The sequence below is a fragment of the Phodopus roborovskii genome, unplaced genomic scaffold (assembly GCF_943737965.1).
Source record: "Phodopus roborovskii unplaced genomic scaffold, PHOROB, whole genome shotgun sequence".
Classification (NCBI taxonomy): domain Eukaryota; kingdom Metazoa; phylum Chordata; class Mammalia; order Rodentia; family Cricetidae; genus Phodopus; species Phodopus roborovskii.
In genome coordinates, this window is record NW_026125281.1 from 10,393,027 (window position 1) to 10,419,360 (window position 26,334).

Consider the following 26,334-nt stretch of genomic DNA (forward strand, 5'->3'; position numbering starts at 1 on the left):
TCTGGACTAGAATACTTATACTACGCCTTACATGTAACTTATCTATTAACTATACATTATTTTAGTTGTCAGATGATGTCATCTATTTGTTTAAATTACACATAGGATGCTAATATTCATAGCAGAATAGAGCCATGAGGTTCTGACTCAGAACAACTAGACTCTAAAACACCGCTGTCTTCCATTTGTAGTTTCCCAGCCACACATGAAACACAGGCAAAAGCCTAAAGGCCTCTTGTTTATTGTAAGTATGCTAATCAACAAACTTTAAAAGTTGGCTTTAATCTTTTAAATACTTTATAGCAAGTAACACAGAAGGGTTTTTTCTTTTTCTTTTTAATGTTACGACGGTCAAGAAAAGGAACTAATGCAGAAACCATCTTCCCTTAGCTGCTTACAGACAGAACCTCCAAAATGAGCTCAGTTTTCTTCAAGACCCTTCTTGGGAATATATGAACCAAGGAAGATGAATTCTACTCATCCCATAGCAAAGCATATTAGGAGGACTGTGTGAGTCTACCGAGGAAAGCACACACAGCACACTTCGTCACAGTATCTGTGGTTCTTTCCAAAAGGTTCCTTCCTCCCCCAAGTTACCGGCATCTCTTAGGTCTTCTCCCTGGTGAAGCTTCCTGATTATACCGACCTGGAGCCCTTCGCTTTTCTGTGTATGTAGTACATGTGTATCTTCTCCTCTCCTTTTGGCTTTGACTAAGTAATGAGTAGCCTGTTGACTAAGTAATCAAATGACTGGAATGACATTTCTATAAACCAAACGTTGTAACTGACTGAGGTGGCCTGAGGTACTTTACAGCATGACTGTTGGTCTTGGGGGGTCAAGAGGAACACTTGTTACTATGAATATGGGCTCATTATTATTAGCTGTATTGATTTATAAGGGAACATTGTTTCATATAATCTTGATAACTAACTAGTATGTTTCACATATCTTCATGCCAGTGAAGTCCATGTTGAAACCTAACTCCTACATGAAGGTATGAGAATACAGGACTTTGGGGGGATGGTTATGTCATGGGTTACAGCCCCCATTTGTGGAGTTAATGTCCAGGACTGGAGATATAGCAAAATGGGGAGATAGAACTCTTGGTTAGTAAATGCAGGGCCTTGGCTTTGGTCCCCAGCACTAGAGAGAAGGAGGACCAGGAGGAGAAACAGGGGGAGGGACAGCATGAGGAAACGCATCCTCTCTCAGATAGGTAAGCATTGGCTGCTTTGGAGGTCATGGGAAATAGACTCTGTAACCTCTCCTGTGTCCCTAAGAACATAGAACATACTAATTTCAGAAAAGAAAGATATCATAATTGCCCCTGTTAGAATCTGCAATACTGTGTGGAAGGTAGCTGGAGACATCACAATTGCCCCCAACATTGGGACACAGTTTGGGGAAGGTGGAGTGCCAGAGCTTTGCTGAAGCCCTCTGCTCAGGAGAAGGTTTTGTAGATACAATCTACATTTTTTCTTTGATCTGTTAATACATTCTGTTCCTTAGTTTTTCAGTTCAAAAAAAAAAAAAAAAAAAAAAAAGTTCACCACAGTAGAGACATGACATTCTAAGCCATTCCAAAGATTGTAAGATTACAAAGACACGCTATTGACTCCTCCTTTAAGAGTCACCCAAATGGTTCTGTCAGTCAATCACAGGAACAGAAAGGCACTTCTCAGGAAAGTTGTTTATTGCAGAAGCTTCAGGAAACAAGCTTCAGGAAACAATATAAGCATGAAGACCTCTTAAAAGATGGGAGGAACGCTATCACTTTAATAAGAGATGGGCATATTATAATTATAAAGCCTCTCCAAATCCAGCTGCTCACAGATATTTACTGCTAATTCTGAAAGCACAAAAGTATAATTTTTTTCCTCTCCCATCTTTCTGTTTCCCTTCTATGTACTGGACCTGCTTACCTAATTCTGCTTACCCTGACATTCCCCCGCCCACCCCTCTCTCTTGTCCCTCCTCCTTCTCTCTGTTCACTGATCCTGTGTCCATAAGAACCAGAAAGTGGCAACAACCTAGATGTCCCTCAATAGAAGCTTGGATAAAGAAAATGTACCCAATGGAGCTCTTACTCAGCTGAAAAATAAATGCCAAATAATGGGAGAGACAGAGTCCCAAACAGACAACTCTTGTCAACAAGTGAAGGTTCCAGTAGTGGGACTGGGTCACATCTAATTGTGTTGCTGGTTCAAAAGGTGCCGTGGGAATCCCCAAACAACTCAGACTATTGACAAGACTAAATGTTGTTCTCCACAAATTGGCGGCAAGGCCCCATTGCTGAAGACAACACCTACACAACTCTTTGAAGATGGAGAAGTTGAGCCTGTTCCTACGTAGGGCCTTCACCTCTCCGCCCTAGCATCTTTGATAAAGAAAGGCACTCTGCATGCTACCAAGAAACATAAATGCCAAGCTAGCCACAAACCATTTGACTACAACACTGTTCTACCTGCTAAGCAATAGCAGTGCAAAGGTTGTTTAAGTAACCAAACAATAACTGATTTAAGGCCCACTCCACATGATGGAACCTATATCTATCACGCAAACAAAACAAAACAAAACAAAAAACACAAAACCCACAAAACCTAAGACTAAATAGCCCAGGGAACTAAAGCCAAATGCCACTTTTCTAAGGGGAAAAAGTAGCAATAAAACGACAAATGGCGTTCTTCTGTATTCGTAGATCCGTGCCTTTCTGAGCCACCACCAGAGAAGCTTCCTCCTACAGCAGATGGGAACAAATACAGAGACACACAGCAGGGCATTCTGCATAGAATGAGAGACTTTGGAACAGTCGGCCCTAAGTGAGAGGTCACCGTCCAACCCCTCCCATAAGAGCTCAGGGAAACTCATGGAAGAGGGGAGACTGTAAGAGTCAGAGAGAATGGAAGCTATAAAGAAAACAAGAGCCCCCTATCGCGGTAACTAAGGAGCAGGATAAACAAATAGGCCGAATAGATGTCTATTCAGGGAGAAATAACTTACAACCTAGTCAGATGAACACCAGGAAATTCCACCCGATCCTCTCCTGTCCAAGTCATGCCAGCAAGAGAGAGCCTTTCCTGGCCCCCTCCCACCTCCTTCCACAGTCACTTCCGCCCATGGCTCCACCCCCCAATGGGCGTGGTCAGTGCCACAGAAGGACTATCTCACTACAGCCCCCAATCAACCAAGCAAGCTAATAGGGATTCGCAGACACTGAAGCAGCATGCTCAGGACCCGCCTGGGACTCCACCAGGTCCTCTGTGTGCATTCTGGCTTCCTGTTTAGTGATTTATTTTATGGGGTTCCTGAGTGTTTGAACTCTTGGGTCTCACATTCTTGTGCTTTCTCTTGGGTTCGTTTCCTTCTGGTCATTGTTTTGTTCAATTCTGATCTGTTAGTTTCTCTTTCACCTTATTAAATTTATTTTTGCTATGTTATTTTACTATTATCCCTCAGAAACGTGCTTGTTTTCTAAGAAAGAAAGTGGATCCAAGTGGGAGAGGGGTATGGAGGGACTGGGAAGAGTAGAGGGAGGGGAAACTAATCAGGGCATTTTATGTGAAGGGGGGAAAAATATCTACTTTCATTAAAATTAAGAGAAAAAAAAGGTCTACAAAGTGAGTTCCATGAGAGCTAGGAGTGTTACACAGAGAAACCCTGTCTTTAAAACAAGAAGAAAAAAAAAAAAAAAAAAAAAAAAAAAAAAAGGAAAAAGAAAAGAAAAAGGAGGGAGTATATGGTCAAGACAAGCATGTCTCTGGATGCTATGAAGTTTTAGCTGAAAAAAAGAAAGGACTCTTTGAAAGTTCATTAAGAGAGGAGTTTGCACCTAAAACTAACAGCTCTGTTCAGTGGCTAATACTACTTTTTAAAGTTATTTAATCAACTTGTGCCTTATTTTCCTTATTATGACAATGGAATGCTATTCTTCAATTCAGAATTTTCTGAAGACCACAAGTTAAGGGCATGCACGATCTCCTTACGAGATTATATAACATAGGGTGAATGCTAAAATACAACTATTGAGACACACAAGAAATATCTCAATGGGCAATGGGACCCTGGCTGCTTGGAGCCTGACTCAGTCACTCGTGGTGCTTCTGGGAAGGGGAGAAGGAGGCTGGCTGGGAAGTGTGGGGTGGGAACATGGACAGAAACCACCTGTTCCCACCCTTGACAGCCAGCTGTGTGTCGGCTAGACACTGAAATGTCCTGGTTTCAATGCGCAATTCTGTCCTGGACAGAGCACAGAATCCTAAAAGCGTCTAGGGGAACAGCTTGGTGTTGTGACTTCTTGTTTTCAATCTTGACCCTCCTTTCACATAGAAATAAGTGGACACAGCAGCCTGGAAGCTGTGTGTGATCAGACACTTGCCTGGCCCCGAAGTGTGCAACACCTCCAGTCTGGTCCAGACACCATGGAAGAGAGGTCATGAAGACATTCTAGGCAGAACAACTGGCTTGAACAGGCTATCCCAGCATGCCACAACCTGGTAAAGCCTTATTAACCCCTATATGGACCCATAGAGGGTATATAAAACAATTGAACACTTGTCTTTTCTGTCAAAAAAAAAAAAGGTTTTATTACACTGTAAAAGTTTTTATTATAGCAGAGAACTTAAATCTTTTTATCTCCCCTACCTTGTAAAACTTCTATTTTCACAAAGTCCTTGCTACATTCTTAGAAATGAAGTGCCTTAATTTTCCCTCATTTCATTTGTGCTGTCTTTTCAAACTGACCATTCCTAAAAGACTGTGAGGTGTGACCCTAGCCAACAGGAATGACAGAGTCATCACCTGCATTAGAAGAAAAGCCACTCAACTTCCAGGGCTCTGATGGTTTGCTCTTCTGCTTTGGGGAACGACGTGTGTTTTCTTTTGATGGGAAGTAACGTTTGTCCCTGTTGAAGCCTCTTTCTTTGCAACTCCAAATTGACTTCTAAGAATGGCGGTCCTGTCTTGGAGGCCACTGCCATTGTGCACCTTCTGCCCAACCTCATTCTCTTATGTTCTCATCTATAATAGAAGTTGTTTTTTTTTTCTTCTGAAGCTCAGCCTACCTTGCCTGTAGAATTTATTCTGTGACATGGCTTTGGAGGCCACTGAAGGTCTTGGATCCTGGTATACCCCATCCTCAAATTATTCTCACCTGAGACAAGAAGGTGTCTGTCTCGTGACCCTGTCCTCTTTCTCTTTCCAACAACTAGGTGCTAACGTCTACTTACCCATGAAGCTGAGCCCTGAACGGACAAATTTGCTATTTAAGAAGACCGTGAAATGTCTGCTTCTTACCCTCCCACAGAGGACCCACATAAATTATTCCAGAGGTAAGACCAAATAAGTTCCTAACTATTGTAATGAGCCTCCATTTCCTCTCAGGAGAAAGTTCTGAGAATTCACCTTCTGTGTTCCTGTCACTCATACAGCATATGTTCTTTATTAAAACTTTTGTATTGATTCTGGACTTGTAAGTACACATCCATCTATATCCTGTTCCTGGCATATCAATAACCAAAATTTTACTTGGCTGAATATTTCTTGAATAAACTCAGTTACGGATTCGCTTTGAACACAGGTTGTTTGTGATTGCAATCCAACTCTATCATTTTGAAGGTAGAATGATGAAGAGATAAGCGTGTGTTTGGTCTTTTCTCAACTCAATCTTTAATACTTTAGCAAGATATTTTGACAGGCATTCCTTTCTGAGAAAAACACTCATCTTGATCCAACACATCTATAAATGTTATAAAATTCCAAGCATCCACCCAATTCACTCAAGTTAAACTTATACAAGCAAAACATAAAGTTAAGACAAAAAGCAAAAGAACTTTCTTCCCTAAGAAGGCCTATAATGACGGGCTAGTCTGAGGCCAACCTGGTCTACAGAGTGAGTTCCAGGGTAGCCTAGCCCTGTCTCAAGAAACAAACAAAACAGACAAACAAAATTAGTAGTTTTCTTGAGAGCCCTAATAAACACATACAGCTAGTGAGATGTTCCTGGCCATGTTTTCAATGTGCTTTAGTGTTTCTCTTAATATCTTCAGTTTCCCTTGATTTTCTGAAAGTTTTCCTTTATGTTTTTTTCTAAGCCAGGGTCAATTAAAATAAAAATTCCAAAGGAGTAAAGCCAAGGAGGAAAAGCTACAAAAATCCCATTTGATTGGACTACCCTTACCCCGTTACTTATTTCCCAGCCACTAATCCCCTCTCAAACAGCACAATAGAGCAGCTAGACATAAAGAAGGGAGACAAAATTGGCCAGCTACTACATTGTGCTTGCTAATCTGAGCCATTTACATAAGGGTTAGGAGGCTTGTTTTATCATTTAAGCAGACTTAAAAGCCTTTTGCAAATGAGATTTAGTTCCTACAAAAGAATGAATTGGTGCTATTTTGGCCAGTTGCTTCTGGCCCAGAGCTGACTTGGCAATAACCAAGCTGCTTCTTGGGCCCCATGTAGTGTAAGCAAAGATTGCTTACAGCTGCCCTAACTGGGAAGCCCCAAACTGATTAAATTCTTACCAGGAGGCGAGCAGGATGAGGGCCAGGCCCAAGGGCCAATTATATCAGAATTTGAGCTCTACCTTAACAAACACTTTTTTAGAAAGCTTCCAAGGTGGCTGAACAGTTTCTGCACCCCATTCTGCCGATGCTGCAACCCAAATCAGACCAAATCAAACTGAATTTTCTAAACAAGCCGATGTTTAGTGGATACAATGCTCCCGGATGGCCCTCCAACCCCCCCACCCCCCAAAGAGGAGATGGGAAAGAGACAGGAAAACCACATGTCTATTTGGTGGGGGCAGTTTAAATACCCTGTGGGAGTGGTCCTGGGCATCTTTGTGTGAGGGGGGTCATCATTTGTAGGCATTCTGAGATGCTGGTAGGTTTGGAGGGAGATAAGGGAGAAGGCTTGGATGGGATTTGCACCATAACATCCCAGCCCCTGTGGGTATATGGATGCCAGGGGCTGGGGTGAGGCTTCCACCAGAACAGTGGCTCTGGATGTTCAAATCCCCCTTGAATCTTCTCTTGAAAGAGACATTAAGAGCAGACAGGGAATGCACTGTAGAGACTAAAAGACTCAACGGGGTCTCAGGCTGTGAAGGGAAGACCATCTGAGCTCTTTGATTCACAGCTGGTCAGCCTGGCCTTGGGCACAGAGACAAACTGCTAGACTAACTCCTCTGCCTGTGTCGGAACCAAGGTGATTGGGAGGAAACCATGTTCGTAGCACCAGCTACACCCTTCTCATCAAAAACCGTAGGTTTAAAAACTGGAGATGGTGACTCTGTGTACCACACACCAGCCAGTGTTTTACCTGGCACACCTTGAGCAGATGTTGAGTGTGACTCTGGCCTGAGGCTCAGCAGGGTGAGGAGGACGACCTTGGTTAAATTTGCTCCCCGAAAGTACCACGGTAGTTACGCCCTCCATTCTTAAGTCATCCAGATCTTCTGTAAAAACACAACAACAACAACAGATGAAAGATTTTAGTTTGCAGAGTAAGGATGTAAAGAAAAGGGCAGGAGAATAATTCTTGCAAGCGGAAAATAGAAAATCATAAGGCATGAGCATTGACATGGGAGGAGAGAACAGAAATTATGAAAACAAGAAAGTTACTATGAGGGGGCTAATGGTCATGCTAGACTGATCTTGTTGAATAGGGCTAGTGACAGCCAAGAGAAAGCCAGAGTATGAAAGAAGTTTCTCACAGGTCTTGGCCCACAACAAGAAAACAGGCCCCCAACCCTGGAACAAATGGTCCCAGGGGAACAGCCCTGTCTGGGTCATACCTGGCCAACAGACAGCCTGGGGACTTTCCAAGTCATTCTAAGGTTTATCCTTTGAATAAGAATAGGCCATACCTGGGTGATCTCTCAAACATGAGATCATACTTTGTAATCAGTCACCTTGTGCCCCATGCATGTATGCTGATTTGTGGTTTGTCTCTATAAAAAGGAGCCTAAACCCTTCAGGGGGCTGGGGGGGTGGGGTGTGCAGCTTTCCCCGAGATTGCTGACACTGGAGTGCACTCATTCAATAAACACCTCTTCCTTGTTGCATCTCCTGGTTTTGGTGTTTGTGTCCCATCGGCCCATCAGGCTCATCAGGACCCCAAAATTAGGGTCCAACACAGAGAGAATTACATCCACTTGGATTAAACAGAGAAAGAACATGTTTTATAGCACCTACCAGTAATTTGTGTATTTTCTATGAAAAAGAACAACGTGTGTATAATTATATAATTTTGTATAAAATGTCCATTTTTTTTCTAGGTATAATTCTGTCAACAGCAGCGACACAGCCTGACACCCCCACCTGCAGTGTGAGGGGGCTTGTCCACCCAGAATGAGAGACCAAAACCGGGACCATTTTAGAAAAGAGGGCGGGAAACAGAATATGGGAACTTCATCCCCAAACCTGTGCAGCTGGCTCACATCTCCCACCCAGTTCCAGGAAAAGCAGGCCTTCAGGAAGAACAGATGACCCCAGGGTTAATCAACAGAGTTGTAAAACAACTTTTTGGGCACATGTTGCACCAAAGATTAACCTATGGAAATTCCCCCACGTTCCTCTAGACACCCCAACCAATCAGCTTTGGACCTGTCCTGTGGTTTTAGTCTTTATAAACCCCTTGCTTACAAGGCTGGGGGTGGGGGTGGGGCTTCTCCTGCAACTGCTGAGTCAATCTGTGGGACAAAGTCCCTGTCTGGGCTTGAACTCAATAAAGAAACTTGGACATGCCTTTGTGACTGGGCCCCAAGTGGTGGTCTTTCTGGGGGCTCTTGTGGACTGGTCATAACAAGGTAAAGCCAGATTTTGTCTATGCTAAAGAATCGGGGTCAGGTAGTATGAAGCTGCATTGGGTTTATTAACTAGAATATACGCTTTAGATTTAAGTGTAGGCATCAGTGAGCAAAAAAAAAAAAAAAAAAAAAAAAAAAAAATGGTAGGTCGAAGCAGATGTCCAAAATGCAGACGTCCAAAATGCTGTATTGGTGACAATGCCCTTAACAGAAAATCTCTAACCAGTTAAACAGAGGCCTAAACTCAGCTACTGGGGTATCTCAGGCACAGGGTAGGTGTGGTTCTGTTTACCAGGAAAGCAGATTAGCCCCTAGGAGCCATCCATAATCCACCCGAAAAGGTGAACTACCTGGCCACAGGCATCTAATTGCCTCATTCCCAGTCAAACTGGACAGCTTGTATCAGCCCAGAGCCCCCCTCCCCACCCTGCTGACTGTCCTAGGAAATCTTATTTTTCTGCAACTTTGCTTCCCCCCGGCCCCCCGAGCATAAACAATTTGATCACCAATAAATGTTTCTTTCTACCCATGGAGTGGTCTAGTTCTGTGGGTTCACTGCATCCTTACCTAGAGTGAGCATGCTCTAGTGTCTTGATAGCAACATGAATCAGTTTAAGGCTTTTGAAATTATATTGTTGAAAGGATGGATTTTACAACCAGAATCACAAAGTGAGCCAAGTCTTAAAAGGACATAGTATCGAAGGGCCTTGTACATACAGAGCTCTATACTCGTTGGTGAGTGCAGATCCCCACCCTCTGTCCCCTTGCAGAAGCTTCTGTGTGCAGTGGACAGTGGTTATCCGGACAGCGTGCATCATAAGGGTGACAACTCTACCACACAGCCTCTGCAAAAGGCCCTAGGACAGCAGTAAAGAGGGGACTGAGATACAACGTTGTCCTGTGGTCCCCGCACTGATGGAGTCACAGTAGCCATGGCCGCCTGCACTTGTGCACGTGTGTGTTCTGCGTCCACATTACAGAATGCTTGAATGAGGGACACAGGGACTCCCACACCCAGCTGAGGAGCCATCCATAGCTGATGGCTTCTAGGGGAAGAAGTCCGTTTTCTTTAGGGAAATGGCCCCTGGTGGGCTGACCAATGTTCCAATGAGAGGCCCCACAGTCATGGATATATTGGTATATAGGAAGCGCTAATTAAACTCAGAGGGTTATTTAAAAAATTGATAAATAAATGAATAAATAAATGGATGAGATCTGGGAGGAGTTGGGAAACATGGATGAAGAGTGGCTATATATACTTGTAAGAAATGGTCAAAGAATCAACTCAAAATATATTTGAACATTGAAGTTTGAAAGTGAAGTAAATTTGATGGTGTTAAAAAATATGAGTTTATTTACTTATCCTAAAGACTTTTCTTTTGCAACTTAAATTATTGGTTTTGTAAGGTGAGTTGACCCATTCTAGGGATGGCAGGAGTGTTGATATGGTTAAACTCAAAGACCATCTACATCCTGACTGCAGGCACTCTTTGAGGAGACACCTCTAAGAGAAAGGAAATACTGTCTCTGCAAGCCACATTGATTTTGCCTATTGTGTTGCAATTCTTGACTCTCAGTTAACAAAATAAAAGACACAGTAGGATGCTGCTTCCCCTTCCCATACCCCCTTTATTTCATATCTTTCTCCCTGCCTTACTTGGAAACAAATTATTTGAGAGGGTTTATGGAACACAAAATGGCAAGAGACAGGTGATACGAGGAGCCAAGGAATAAGACACATCTGTGGCTAGAACCCAAACCATCACATCCAGCAAGCCAAACGCCACCTCTGCAGTAGTCAGGGGCTGATCTGTGCTCTCTAGCTTCCATGGTTTTGTCTTTGCTTTCTAACTCAAAGCCAACCTGATTAAGCTAAACATCCACATCCAGGAACACCCAAGGCTATGAGTGCCTAAGCAGGCATTGGAAACACTCCCCATGTCCACAAACAAACTGGCAAACAAAGCGAAAGTAAGTGGATAAGGAAATTTCATTTTGCAAGAAGGGTAAACTGGGCTAAGGAGCACATCTGGCATCTGGGCAGGAAACTCACTGGGTGGGTTTTTTTTTTTTTTCTGGCATGAGAGACAACTGTAACTTTTTTACATAGGTTGGGGACTGACCACACACACACACACACACACACACACACACACACACACACACGCACGCACGCACGCACGCACGCACGCACACACACACACACACTTTCACAATTGGCTCATTCTTAAAGAACCAGTGCAAAGGAAATGAAGGAAAATGATATTGAAGGAGAATCAGTCAGTTGTTTCAGGCACAGGTGACGGGTGAGGGGGTGCTGTGGGTAAACAAAAGATTTACCAAGCGATCGAGATGAAAAGATTTAAATTCCTTTGTGTAACACTGTACAAGGTAGGGAGATTTATGGAATGTTGGCCTTTGGTAAGCTGCTTACCTCTGCTAGTAAAAATCACTTCTCACACTGGGAAGTATTGCTGGAAGCAAACCCACAACCTCTGCCTCCCAGAATCCAAGGCAGCTTGACTGTGGTACATATATAACCAGTCACACTTGCCTATCCAGTGGTCTGTGACCACTATCATACAGTTTAAGTCATGTGTGGTCCATCTCACAGTTCAGCTATCAGCAAAGCCTGATTCTCTGCCACGCAAGACCTATTCCTCTCTACCTTCCTGTAAAGACCTTAAGGTCTCTTTTTGAGCTGCCTTTCAGTCCCGAGGTTCTACTTTTAGAGTCATGCTATGCCCAGCATGCTTAATGACCTTTTGCTTGAGAAGGATGAGACATCTTTGCATTTCTCTCCACCCCATCTGTCTCTCTAATATTGAATTTGTGTGAAAATAAAATACTTGAGAGATATGCCTTGGGGACACTTTCCCTCCTTGTCCACTGTCCTCCTCATCTTCAACACTAGGACCAGGGGCCCCACCCTTCTCTGTTGCCAGACATTGTTGTTCTCCAGTGACAATACCTTTGGTGAGTCTTCTCTAGTTGTTAACCAAGAATGTCTGCCCATCTGAATGCCAATAACGCTAGTGTTAGATCAGGTCTTGGGTTTGCCCAGGGCTGCCGAATGGTAAACTGGTAAGAATTCAGCTGTGTTCTCTGCTGTGACTTTGACCACATTTCCCAAAGGTGACACTGGAACTCACAAAGATATTTGCTTCTTTTTTTTTTTTTTCTGCCAGCCTTATTTGAGATCACTATTCAATCTTACTTATCTAAAGATTCTCATTTTGGTTGTTTTATAGATTCAAATTATTTATCCTAGGGGACTATATTAAACATGAGCAACTGGCCACAATGTGGGGTGGATTGTGGTCATCAGTGGTCCAAAATGATGCCGTTGACCCTAGAACCTTTGGAGATTTAGAAAACGTTATAGAGCTCCAAGGCAAATGGTAAGAAATCCCTTACATTCAAGCTTTCTTCTGTCTCCCTCTCTGTTGATTCTGCACTATTTCTCAGATCCTGTTACTGCATGGAAAGTCTACTCCATTCAAAGACTGAGACCCCTAATTGAGTTTGGAACTAGAATCTAAAACTCCTGTCTCTTCCTCCTGCAAACAATCTTCTGGACTTTGATCCTGGAGAATGAAGTTCTTATTACTTGGGCCTTATTACCAAATCCCCAACTACCCCTAATTGAATCCCTATCCTCTGCAACATTTAGCCCAAATGGTCAAAATCTGGCTGAAGACATCTGCCACTGTGATTTTGTCTTTGCTTCTAGCTCAAAAACAATGGGACAGGGCCAAATATTAGTGAGCATAGGAGCTTGTTAAGCCTTAAGCACATATTGGAAACAAACAGTCTTGATGTCCCACAAGCAAGCACAAAGAAACACATGGTCCATGGGGGCTAGTTCAAGACTACAGGGCCGTTAATGAAGCCACCCTACCCATAGTGTCTGTGTTCCCTATCCTTTGCTCTCTCTCTCTTTTTCCCTATCTTTATACAAACCTCTCATTTCATTGTCCGTGACCTTATGGCTAATTTATTTTTTAACTACTCCACTTGGCTTTTCTTTATAAAGCTTTTACTTTGGTTTTACCCACATAGTCCTTTCCAACAGACTATTCCCATGGCCTCCACTCTCGCTGAACTTTTGATATATCCCTACACCAATGTCCCTTTCTAAACACATTCATGTTTCTCCCTCTTTATTTTCCCAAAAGCTATAAAACATTCCGTACAATCTCTTTGAAATATTGTGTAAGGAGTAAGGCTTTTCTGCCCGCCGCTGGTCTTGTCCTGCTGGTCTTGTCCTGCTGCACGCCAGCCCCGATTAATGCACAGAGATGCTGTATTTGATATGATGCTGTTGGCCAGGTACTAGTTTCTTATCAGCTAGCTCTGTCTTAATTATTAACCCATTTCTATGTATTTCCACGTGGTCTTCTTACCGGGGAGAGGCGGCTGGCAGTTCTGTTCTCTCCAGTCTCTCCATCTTGGCTCCTCCTTCCTACTTCCTCTCTCCTCCTTGTCTCCTAGTCCCGCCTATCTTCCTTTCCTATTGGCCAACAGTGCTTTATTCATTAACCAGTATGAGAAACATATTTACAGAATGACATCTCCCATCAATATTGGACCTTTTTTTTTTTTTTCGACCCATTTCCTAGCATTTCTGTCTCTCCCTTAGCAGTGAGCTCCATACATGCTTTATAGGTTTGAATTCAACTAAAATGGAGGCAGCTGCCCAAGAGGGATCACTGTAGTCACTGCACACAGTTCTAGAGGCTTCCAACTGAAACCATCACACAAATGGGCTGAATTCATTGTGCTAATCATGGTATAGCCAAAACATTACCAGTCGGTATTTATACTAATTCTAAATATATTTTCCACATGATGAGCCATTCTTATGTTTCCATTTGGGGGGAGAGGCAGGGCTTTAACTTGTCAGGAGTCTCTCAGCATTAATAACATCTAGTCCTAAAACTCCTACATACAGTTTCTGTACCATAGAAGGCAAGCATCCTCTGTTGTAGGAGACAGGACCCATAAGTTATTAACTTATGAATCTAAAAAGCTGATGAGAAGCTAAACTTTAAGCCATGCACCCTTTCCTTCTTGTTGTATCTCAATTTAGCCATCTTCCTTATTAACTGGAATCAGAACAGAAATTACCAACAGAGAGAGCCATCTTATATCCAGGTTGACTTACAAAGGAAGGGAATTCATTTTATCTAAGGGTGGAAAGCCTTAAAATCTTAGCAATACTTCACGAACAATTCCATTAAGTGATTTCCATCTGGCAAATCCCCTCAGTTACTAGGTAGCTCTTACATTTAAATTAACCCATTTCTATTCGTCAATGTATTGCTACATGGCCTGTGGCTTACTAGTGGTGCCCTGGCATGTTGTTCCTTGGGCAGCTGCTGGCATCACCCAGACTCTGCTCTTCTCCTGTATCTCTGCTTAGATTTCCCACCCGGCTCTATCCTGCCTTACCATAGGCCAAAGCAGATTTATTTATCAACCAATGATAGCAGCACACATCCACAGAATAGAGAAAGACATCCCACATTAGTTTCCTTTTTGTTTTTAATTAATTATATTACATTTATTTGTATGCCTCTCTCTTCGCACTTGCGTGCGTGCGTGCATACGTGTGTGTGTGTGTGTGTGTGTGTGTGTGTGTGTGTGCTTGTGCACACACACTCACTCCTGGAGGTCAAAGCACAACTTGCAGAAGTCATTTTCCTCCTTTGTTTCCTTCCCCCATGTAGTTCCTTGAGATCAAACTGAGATTGTGTCTGAACTTGTTGGCAAATTAACAAGTTGATAACTATGTTGTTCTAGCTTTCTTAGTCACAGTAGAGTCATCCTGACAGCTAGGGTGTCTTTCTGCACTGGGCACAATGAAGCAGATAAGGCAGACAAAGCTCCTGTGTCTCAAGGGAAAAGCTATGGGCTGTCCTAGATTTGGTCTTTATATGGGCGCGGCTGTTCTTTCAGCCTGGATTAGAACACTGTTCTTGGTTCTGAAACATCTTAAGTGCACCATTGTGTTTGGCCTTGGGCATTGGCATCCATTACATGATCACAGAGACAATACAACAAAATGTTGTTCAACTATATAAGGATGTAATTGAGTCTAAAAGCAAATGTACAGTCATTTAATGGTGAGTACCTGGAGCCCTAGGGTTTCACCAAACTTCTCCAAGGCAGGAAGCATTCAGAGGACAACGTGCAAATGGTTAATGGCTAAAATACACATGACATTCTGGGACTGATCTGCAACTTCCTCAGCAATTGGCCCAAATGTTCAGGGTTTGTTTAATAAAGATGGTTTCCCTCCTTTTGCTTTCCAACACATGCTGCACTAAAGACTCATGTCCCCTAATGAAACACAGTGCTTTCCCCAGAGTTGGCACCCCTCACCCACCCACAGCCCAGTGCAGTCCCTATGAGCCACCGCAAGGTTAAACCTCAGCAGCAAAGAATAACTTCCTCTTCTGCCTCTTCAGACTTCTCCCATCGATTCTGGCTGGGACCTTTTCTGATTCATAGGTCCCCTTATTCTTTCTCTTTGTCCCTTCCTCACTATGTGGCTGTGTGTCTGGCGTCCATGCTGGTTTAAATGACCACCTTCCCTCCCACTTCTCCAGTGCTCTTCTCTAGGCAGCTTCGGAGAGTGACATCTTGCCCACCACTGCAGAGAGTGGGGGGGGGGGCTAGGGCGGTGTCTTAAATTCTAATAAAAGTGCCATTTAGCTTCCATTTGAGTCAATTCTTAAATTCTTTTATTGATGGGACTAAGAAACCCAAGAAGGGATCCCGATTTCTCTTGTAAGAAAAGTTGCTTCCTTGGTTTTAATAATTTGTCAATTAACTATTTGAAAACTTATTCTTACATGTATTGTATTAGCTCCTGGAAACTGGCTTTTAAAGGAATTCATTTGTCGCACTTCTCTAAAGACACAAGAAATAAAATACACTGGATACTAAAGGAAAAACAAAAAACAAAAAATAACCCAGGGAACTAAAGAGGGAAGAAGCTGACAGTCCCACTGGGCAAGAATAAGACCACGCCCACAATTTTTTAAACCAAATTTGAAGCTAGTTTTCTTAAATACTGGCCAGGACCATGAATTCTGGCCAGGTCCATTCCAGAGACCCATGATGGTACTGAATTGTGGTAGTCAGAGATTTATAACCCTTGAGGCTACAAACAGACTTCCCACCTTCAGCCAATCAGAGGCAAAGCATACATTCTGACATACTTACTGCCTGTGTATCTCTTGCCTACATCCTGGGTAACCAAGCTTGTTTACAGAAGTGAAAATATGTAGCTTGCTAGATTCTAGGAAGTTATTGGTCCTCGGGAAAGTAGCGTGGTTTTATTTTATAGATCTCTTATACATGGTAATTTAAATTTAAAACAGAGAATTGTTCATCATGAAGCCTGGGTTATCATTGTTTTTATCTGATTACCTGTAAGGGGGAGAAGCAGCTAAAAGAGAAAGAAACATACAACATGGAGACTGAATGTGAAGTCTGAGCAAGTTCCTCCACATTCTCACATTTCAGGGAAGGTAATACCTGTAGCTTCACAAGTGCTGCCTGCAAGTCACCCACAGAGATGACCCCAGCTGGAGTGAAGTTGATGGTTCAGAATGGCTCTGTATGCCAGCTGGCTGGGGAGACCTGACAGTTCACACCCCTAGGTTAATTCGAGAGAACACTTCTTTCACTTAAGTTTCCCTATGAGAAAAGATAAGCGCATCTTTTGAATGCTGTATTTTAAACTTTTCAGAGGTCATTAGCTTCCCCCTCCAACAGAAAGCCCAACGGAGGAATTTATGTTTAAACACAGCTTATAAAACTATGGCCTACCTTTTGAGTCCCAAGAACACTGCTCAGAAGAATGAACTAATTTACCACAGAAGGCACAGGCATTTTATCGTTATTAACTGGCAAATGACCAAGAGCTAATCAAGCAAAATGGTGTTTTGATGTCAGAAAATAGCAGCTGCTTAGATAAAATAATCCCAGGACTTTCATTTCATTCAAGTCTAATCCATGAAATAATTACAGCTGTTTGAACTAGACAGTGTAGGAGATGGGTGAATTTTCACATCTGTTTCAAGGAACTTTATAGAAACGTTAGAAGTCTTTCAAGTGTAAGTCTCTTCACGCTGATTCATTGATGGGTTGAAGAAGAATTGCATGGTGGTTTTTCCTGCACTGCAATTGGTCTGTTGATTTATATCAATAAAACTGATTTGGTCAAATGTTTTGAACAGATGTTATACATTCAGAGTGAATTATTAAAAATAAAGCAAATGTTAAGAAAAACACCAGAAATTAGGCAAGATCAAGTAAAATATGTATGGAATATTTTGGTCTCGTGAGACAGTTACAGTTCCAAAAAAGGGAAAGAAGGAAAAGAGAATGAAACACAAATCAATCCACTGGCACATAGTGCACTAGAGAGTTGGGGAAATATGAGGGCTACAAGAGGGAGGGTCCATGAGCACAGAAAGCTTCTCCATTTTCACAGTCACACCTGAAATAGGACCTTAGCATTTTTGTCTGTGCATCAATTTCACATAAAAAAAAAAAGGAGTTTATAAAAGTAATAATATCCATAAACCATTAAAACAATTTGGTAGTTAAGGGAAATTATAAGTCTCGAGTATTAGACTAATGGTAGTTTAACAAATAGGAAATAGAATATTATTTGGGAAACAAGTTTTGTGGGACTTAAAGGCTGTGGTAGGCTTTTCCATTTTAATGCTACAAGAGGAAGCCGATTAAAGAATATTTAATTCCCGCGGCTAATGAATCAATAAACAAAAGAGAAAGATTAAGCTGATAAGATAAAGGAAATGGTTATGTTTATTTCAATCTGTGCATGTTCGGTTTCTACTGCTAACCAGAAAGTGCAAGGAATATACTGATATATTCTTTCTAGATAGTCTTTGACTATAGCTTGCAAGAGGTATTGGAAATAATTGAGAAAAATTGGCCAAACAAAGCTTAAAATGCTGTAAATAAAGCTTAGAGGAAAGTTCTGGTGGAAGCTTAAAAATCTAGGATGACAACATGAAAATGAACAGTAAAGACTGTTGTCATGAGGTTTCAAGGGTGGGGGGTAACAATGGTTATGTCTATAACTGGACTTGAAGCTATTCATGTTACATTTCAGCAAAAAAAAATTTAAAGAAATAATAATCTCAGCATGTGTTAATGTCTGAAGATCTGTGGAAAAATTAGCCTAAATGTGATGGACTAATTAATCTGTCAAAGGAAATGCAAGAATTCAGGCTGTAGCATGGTTATTGCTTGCTGCTTCACATAAGGTTTGTGGTGAGAAACGAAAACAACAGCAGAGAAGAAAGATTTGTTGAATATACTATCTCTGCAGAAAATGAGCTACTTGATAGCTGTGGACAAGGAGGGTATGGTCTTTAAAGGGATTAACACCATTAAAGAGAACATGAATACTTATCACCAGGAAAAAAAAGACACTGGACAGACAGACCCCATCAGTTATAGGCTATAATCGGGATAGAAGAGAATACCCATTTGAAATACTTTCCCTTGATAAGTTAGAGTTACAGGACAGCCTGATTACATAGGCTTCTCCAAGGTTCAGCCACACTGGTGCTCAGTGGCCACTTTGGCCATGATCTGATAATGCTCAGAACTAGTGGCAACCTGGTATCATTCACGAGGCACTGATGTAGAAGTGACACAGACTGCACCAACCGTGAAGTCCTCCATTCAAAATTTAATGATGACTTGGTAAACCAAACCATATATACACCATGACTGAAAGGATTTGTTGTATGAAGCCATGAGGCTAAAGCCTAAGTGGAAGCTTGAGGACATGGGAGACAAGAAGAATGGGGAATGTCTACTAGGAAAGCTACAGCCAAGACAAACCCATAGGGCCAGACACAGCAAGGCCGTAGGCGTACGACTTAATCCCATTGGACTACACATCAGAATTTATGACCCAGATGCCCAGCATAGAGCTACAGTACTCTTCCCACAGTGGTTAGTGGTCATGGCTTATTCTCAGCATGGGTTGGAATGTTCTTACTGGTGGAGTCTGCCAGTTTTCTTTCTCTAAGTCCCCACCAACCACCTCTGCTTTTTGGCCCAGGCTGGGACAACTGTTGGTCATTTTTCCCCTTGCCACAACAGGCCCAGTACTCTGAGATCCATTTGAAGTCCCATGCTCTTCACAAAATATGTGGCAGCTGCTGGGCCATCTCTGTGACATGGGAGTTCGGGGAGCTTGAAGGTGCTCAATAAGTCACCTAACTGACATTTTTTTTAAACCCCATCTATATACCTATTGTGATTCTCTGACTCCTATGGATGTGGGATGGAAATTCATAGCTGAATGGCCTATATTTTACAAAATTCAAAATGACAACTCATCATCATTATTGCAATTTATTTATTTAGTGCATTTGTGCATGGACATGCATATTGCCTATATCCATGCAGGTGTCATGTTGCCCATGTCAAGGTCAGAGGACAATTTGCATGAATCACTTTTATCCTTCTACTATGTAGATCCCGGGAATCAAACTCAAGACATAAAACTTAACAGCAAGAACTTTTATCCCGAGCCATCTCTCCAGACCTCAAGTTGGCTTTTAAGGAAAGATTTTTTTCTATTTTCTTTTTTTAAAACTCTAATCTACCTGGACATCTACCCTGAGGAATGACAGAGAGCAATTGTTTCTGACCCAATTTTGATTCTCTATCTCTCTTTCTACTGTCTAAGATTGTGGACTTCTTTCTCTCTTCCGTCTCTTGCCAACAGAGTACTTTCCTAACAACCCTGTGTTTCACTCTGACTGTGTTCTGTGACTAAGTTCCAGAGGAACTTCTCCTTGAAGACATAACATGCAGTTTCTGGAATTTTGAAGTACTTAGCTTTCTTCACAGGTCATGTTTTAAAATGGCTTTAGCTTTTCCTTCAAGTAGTTACCTATGGAGCTTGAAGCTGCTGTGTGAATTTGGCCACTTGGTCTAATGACCAATGGATGAAGTGGCTAGGCCCAATGGGGATGGTTTTCTCTGAGGATATTGTGACCCCCTTATGAAAGGAGGTAAGAGGGTCACACGCCCTCTCTTGGATGTGAAGAAGTTCCTTACACCACGGGTTGGTGTCCTGGTGCATGGTTTCCTCATCCTTCCCTGTAGACGAAGAGGCACCTGTGCAGCTTCATTCTGTATTCGTGAGTGTATTTTTTTCCATTTCATCCCTTAATAAATAGTCCTGGTACAAGACTTCCATGGATTGCCACTTTATGAAGCCGTTGAGTTTATATACCCTTTTTATTTCAGCCAGCATCTCTTATCTCACAATGTGGTACCTTCATTGTGGTTAGAAGCAGCAGGAAAGAATAGCAAAGTTAAAACACAATTGCTGTACATTGAATGTAGAATGCTCCCCAGGGGCTTGTGTGTTTGAACACTGGGATACTGCTTTGGAAGTCTGTAGAATCCCTAGGAAGTGGAGCCTTGCTACAGGAATTGCTCAGGACTATCCTTGAATTTTGATAGCCTGACTATATTTTCTGTTTGCCTTTTTTGTTTCCTGATTGTCAACCCAATGTGGCTGCCACTTCATTATTCTGCAACTGTATCTATCATGCAGTGGAGGACTATATCAACTAAAACTTGAAGCTTAAGTAAACCCTTCCTTGCCTGAGTTTCTTCTTGCGAGGTATTTGGTCATGACAATAAGGAAAGTAACAATTATGATGACATTCATTTAAATCACATCGGTTTGGTGGCAAAATTTTTTTATATTTTTATGATGAACTTACTCTGAAATTCTTTGCTCTATAGAGCTTGTATATTCTTGTCGAGTTTTCTGATACCTGCAAAGACCTCTCATGATCTCCACTCACAAACATCTCATATTTCCTTCAACACACACACACACACACACACACACACACACACACACACACTGAACCTCTTTAATTTCCATAATGCCATGCAAACATTGGATATTTACTTCCTTGTTGTTTTTGTTTAAGTTCAACTGTGATTGCATTAGACTTTAATATCAAGAATGCTTCTGAGGTCTTAAAGTGGGTTTGCCTCACTAACCTGCATTTGATTATGCTCTACAAATGAATCAGAGAACTTTTGGACAGTTCCTCATTAAAGAGAATCAATCCACAAACAGAATAACCACTGTTTACAGAAAAATGTCAGCACCAAGTCTTGGCAAATGCAGTGTCACACATAGTATCTTCTTCAATGCATTGCTCAGATAATTATTTCCATGGACGCTCATTTCCTGCTTACATCCCTTTCTTGTGTATCCGCTATCTCAGAACACTTAGAAGTAACTTAATTATATATAGTGAATTCCTACAAAAAATTCATTGTGATATATATATATATATATATATATATATATATATATATATATAAATAAAATCACTGTGCTCATTCTGGCATTAGTCATCTATGTATACTACTCCTCAAGTCCATGTCCACAACTTTTATGTAAGTGACTGTGAGAGCATACTGCATTGATGTGGGCTCAGCCTCTTGGCCTTGACATATCCCCTTCGTAAGATTCTTGGAAATGTCAAAGGTTTCCTTTCTGTTCTGTGTCTTGTACATCTCAATTCTTATTTCTACTGGGCTCTGAATTTCAGGTTTTGCTGTGTTCTGGAAGATGCAGGCGGTCAAACAACAAAACTCCAGGAAACTAACTTTTGGCTCCAAACTGCTGTTATCCAGCATGCTTTGTCCTTGAGACCCACAGGTCTTTTAAAGCTGGAGGATATCTATATCAATGGTATAAGAAGAACTGTGGGCCAGCGTCCTTTGGAGTGAAAGAAACATGGTGTCCGGCACTTGGACCATCCAGAAACTGCGGAACTGGGTGTCTGGGCAAGACCTGCAGATGAAACTGCAGCTGTGCTACCAGGAGGTTGCCAAGGGGACCCAGCCACCTCCTATGTTCCCCGTGGGTCCCAGTCATACTTGTGGTGGCCGCCCCTCGGTCATCATGTCTTCTCAAAGGCCCTGATGTCGGGCAAGACAGCTCAGAGCTCAGTTGTGGCAGCCACTGAGAAGGCAGTGACACCTGCTCCTCCAATGAAGAGGTGGGAGCTGTCCAAAGACCAGCCACACCTGTGACACTGCCCTAGGCTACTGTGCTGGGTCCTGGGGACACCTGCCTGCTTTTCTTCTTGGCTTTCCTCTGGGGAGAGTGTGACCTCATTTATAACAAACACATAGAGCTCACATTAAAAAAAAAAAGTGCTAAACCAGAACTGTGACCCTCTCCCATCCAGACTGCCAAGGGTCCTTTATCCACTTTCGTGGCAACGACTCAGTTTTCCATCTAGTCAAAACCAAATGCGGTCATCGCTATATCACTTCTAAACATAGTCATTGAGTTCTGCTTGTCAAACCTAAAGTGACAACTTGATCTCTCTTCTGACTGGACACCGACAACCTTAGTATTCTAATTAAAACATTTTTCTTTTAAATTGTAGCTTTGCCAAGTCTTTTTTTTTTTTAATGACCTTTGCTTTACAACTCTTCAAATTGCATGCCTCATTAATTCTATTATTCCTTATTCTGTCTTGGAAATTCACTTTCATTCCTCTACAAGCGACGGCCAGTAACCCCGTAGGTATGAGAACAAGTTCAGTGTGCTTAGCCCACTAAAGTCTTTAGAAACTTGAACTTACAGCATTAAACAATTATGACTCTTATGTTACATTCCAATCCCTTCCTCAGCATGTCCGACTTTGTCAAGTTGGCTAATTTATCTCCCAAGAATTGCTTATACACAATTACTCCTCTCCTTTACTGTTCATGCTACAGCATCTCCCCCCACCCCTTCATCTACTGGAAAGACAAGAAAGCCTTCAGTTCTCATCCGTGTGCTGTCACTTCCAATCAAATTTTGTCCCCACGTATGTGTACGTCACACAGTGCCTCACTCAGAACCCCCGCCCCAGCCAGCAGAGCTCCTTTTGATATTCTGTTGCTTTCCTGTCTGACTACCACCCGAGGGCTGCTTCAGGCTTTCATTCGCACACCACAGCTCTTCTCTGCCCTGCACCTTTGATCATGTTATTCTCCTTGTGTAAGGATCCTAACTGAAGGCCCTATGAAGGTGACGAGGACCTATGCTGTCTTTAAGAGAGATGCTCTGGCCACGTGTTTAGACCCTCTGCCCCTTCCCTCGAGTGCCAGAGTGTTTTCGCTGCACTGTTTTCTGTGTTCTCACAAAAATCTCATCGTCACCCCCCCCCACCGGCATTGCATTTCTCTCTCCCCTGCAGTGCATAAAATGTGCAGGATGTGTTTGCTGCTCTTCCTGGAATGTCTACCTCATTGCTTAGTGTGTATGTGGTCTTTTCAAATGAGAGAATGAACAAATTTATTTTACAAAACCAACTGCACAATTCTGCACCACTTATTAACTTCTTCATGCAAAAAGTTTGTCCACTTTGCTCTTAAACATTTCACTGGCTGTCTGAACATACATCCTGCTGCAACTGTCCTCTAGTTCATCTTAGTTAGATGGTGATTATAACAGAACCCTTCAGAAAAAGCATAGGTAAGACTTCTGTCAAAGTGTGGTGAACACTAGCCTTGTACAGCCCTCTAAATGACATCATTTATGGTTATATTACGTCATTTGCTTCTGCATGACATCATTCACTGCTGTTTGCTCTTTTTGCTGCAAAACTAAGAACTAAGAGATGAGAAATTTTCAATACCTTGTGATTCAACCTACTTTGAGGCTTATTTATATTGTACCAGTAATTATTTGATGGGTGTTATCCTTTGTACATGTGTTTCTGTTATTGGTTGATGAATAAAACTATGTTGACCAATAAGGCAGGGAGATTGGCAGGACTAGGAGATGAGAGGATTTCTGGGAAACATAAGCAGATGCAGTCATCATGTAGAGCCCTGGAAGAGAGGATACACAGGGAATCTCTGGTAAGCCAAGACCACATGGAAATACATAGATTAATAGTAATGGATTAATTGTTAAGACAGAGCTAGCCAACAAGAAACCCTAGCCACCAGCCAATGGCCAATCGCTTTATAATTAATGTAAGTTTTGTGTGTTGGGGGGGGTCAAAGCTGTGGGAAGTGTCAGCTACAATCATTCCTGACTTTCCCAATAAATTCTGGCTATTAAGGCATGACAGTAGTAGGGGGAGATCCAAGAAGGAAGACAGAGAGAGAAGAACACCAGCCCCTCTCTCCAGTAAGATAAGACCACATGGAAATACTTAGATTAATAGAAATGGGTTAATAACTAAGATAGAGCTAGCCAAAAAGAAACTAGTAACTGGCCTACAGCTTTATATCTAATACAGCATCTCTGTGTGTTATTTGGGGGGCTGGCGTGGCTCTCAGACCCGGTGGGCTGGTGGAAAAACCTTACTCATAACACTAATTCTTTGTACCTCAAAATGTGACTAGTTCTAGAGGTGTTCAAGAAATGTTTAAGAGCAATCATTAATACTGGTTGCCAATTTGGCATACCCAGGAAAAGGGATGCTCAATCAAGAAATTACCAGATTGCCTTGTGGGCATGTATATGGGTATATTTCCTTGCTTGCTGACTGATATAGGACGTCCAACCTACCATGGGGAGCCACCCATTGGCTGGTGGCCTGGCTGCCAGGGAAAGGAAGGCAATAAGTGCAATTCCTCTATGGTTCATGCTTCAAGCTCCTGCTTTGATACCTTGCCTTGGTTTGAGCCAGTGATGGACTATAACCCTATCTCTACCAAAGTTATTTTTGGTCAGTGTTTTATCCAGCAGCAGAGAAGGAACTAGAACATTGAGTTAAACAGAGCTCATGACTGCTGTTTCCTGCAGGAGAAATTTGGAGCCAGTGAGAGAGCCCGGGGGGGGGGGGAGAGGGGGGAAGGCTCTTTTCACCAAGCCTGAGGGCCTGGATTTAGTCTTCAGAATCCACACAGTAGAACAAAGTAGAAAAAGACAACCAAATCCAGTAGATGGTCTTCTGACTTCCACACTTGTGCCATGGGGTGCATGGAAGCACTCCTTTCCCCCAAATAAACACATAAGTGTAAAACTTTCAAAGTAGAAATTTGTCCAGAAATACATCATACAAAGGGTTCTGCGGCAAAGATACAGGAAGGTAAGATGATCATATACCAGTATAAGAGAGAGACAGAGATGGATAGATGATAGATAGATAGATAGATAGATACATACATACATACATACATACATAGATAGATAGACAGACAGACAGACAGACAGACAGATACAGAAGCCCTGATGACATCATGTGTAGCTTCTAGACCTACTTTTGGGGTCACTAAGTGTATGGTATTTATCACAATAGTCATAGTGCACTGATACAATAAACAGCTTCACATATTTTATAACGCTGAGGGAAATTCAGCTATTCTCATTGACAATGAAGCAAGAAAGTTAAAAACTTAATATTCTTTCCCCCTGCCCCTCCCTTTTGATGAAGGTGCCTTTGGAAGAGGCCAGGAAAACCTCCAGCTGTTAGCAACATTGATGGGGAGTGAGCCCACAGACAGTTACTTCCATTTTTTAAAGGCCTTCACAAATGGAAAACATCTGGAGATAGAGTGTGAAGAAATGTTTCCTGAAAGATGCCACTGGACAAATATTTTTGCCTTTGGCTAAAAGTGATTTGAGAGTAGACATATGGAGATCTTAAACTAGTTCCACTGGCTTATTCATACTTTGAAATTGCCAAGGAACAACTGAATTCAAGCAAAGGTCTTCCTTAATGCCAGACACTAAGTAAACACTCTGGTGCCAGAGCTGCTTTTGTTAAGCAACTTTCCTATAAGATCGTCTTCTATGCCCATACCACCCTTTCTATGCTCCACCCTACAATAAATCCAAATGGCTGTTGCCTTTCCATTACCACATTTTTCCAATAGTGAAAATTAGAAGGCAAGCCACCACGCCGGCTATGTGACCCAGGTATCAGTTTATTGAAGGATATTAACCTCGCTAAATCCAGACTAAGCACTAACAAATATAATTGGTTCTCTCTCAAAAGTTGGCAGTCTCACTTCAAAGCTGTCAAGTTTACTGTCTTCTACTCATTAAAAATAAATTAGTGGTTTAGAGACCCTTTATTTTCTTACCTGACTGGTAATTTATGGTTTATGAATTTTAATCTCTAAATATTTTGTTTATTAATGTTTTTCTCAATGTCTGGTTAGAACACATAAGAAATTGTCTTTTCCACATTGTATTTATACATTAATCAAAGTCCAGAGATATGAAATACTGTAATAAACCTTACATTCAGTAAAGCTTTTTTCTTCCCGGGTAACCATGTCATCAACTAGCAGCAGTAATAGTTTTCCACATTTTTTTAAAATACAAGAATTAATTCTAAGTGACCATGAATTAGTTTCCCCATTTTGCTAGTCATGTTTCATTATCACACTGGTTAAAAAACTGCAAAAATATAAACTTCTGATAATTTCTGACTTTATAGTTTATTTCTAATTCAAAGCA

The 26,334-nt window shown here is 41.9% G+C and overlaps 1 protein-coding gene across 1 annotated transcript in view; it reads right to left on the minus strand.

The window, feature by feature from the left end:
* CUNH8orf34 (chromosome unknown C8orf34 homolog) overlaps window positions 1-26,334 on the minus strand; it is a 315,486-nt gene that overhangs the window by 120,167 nt on the left and 168,985 nt on the right. Inside the window, exon 8 of the mRNA XM_051197032.1 lies at window positions 7,331-7,457. Within this exon, the coding sequence (XP_051052989.1) occupies window positions 7,331-7,457 (127 nt within the window). The remainder of the gene's footprint in view (window positions 1-7,330; window positions 7,458-26,334) is intronic.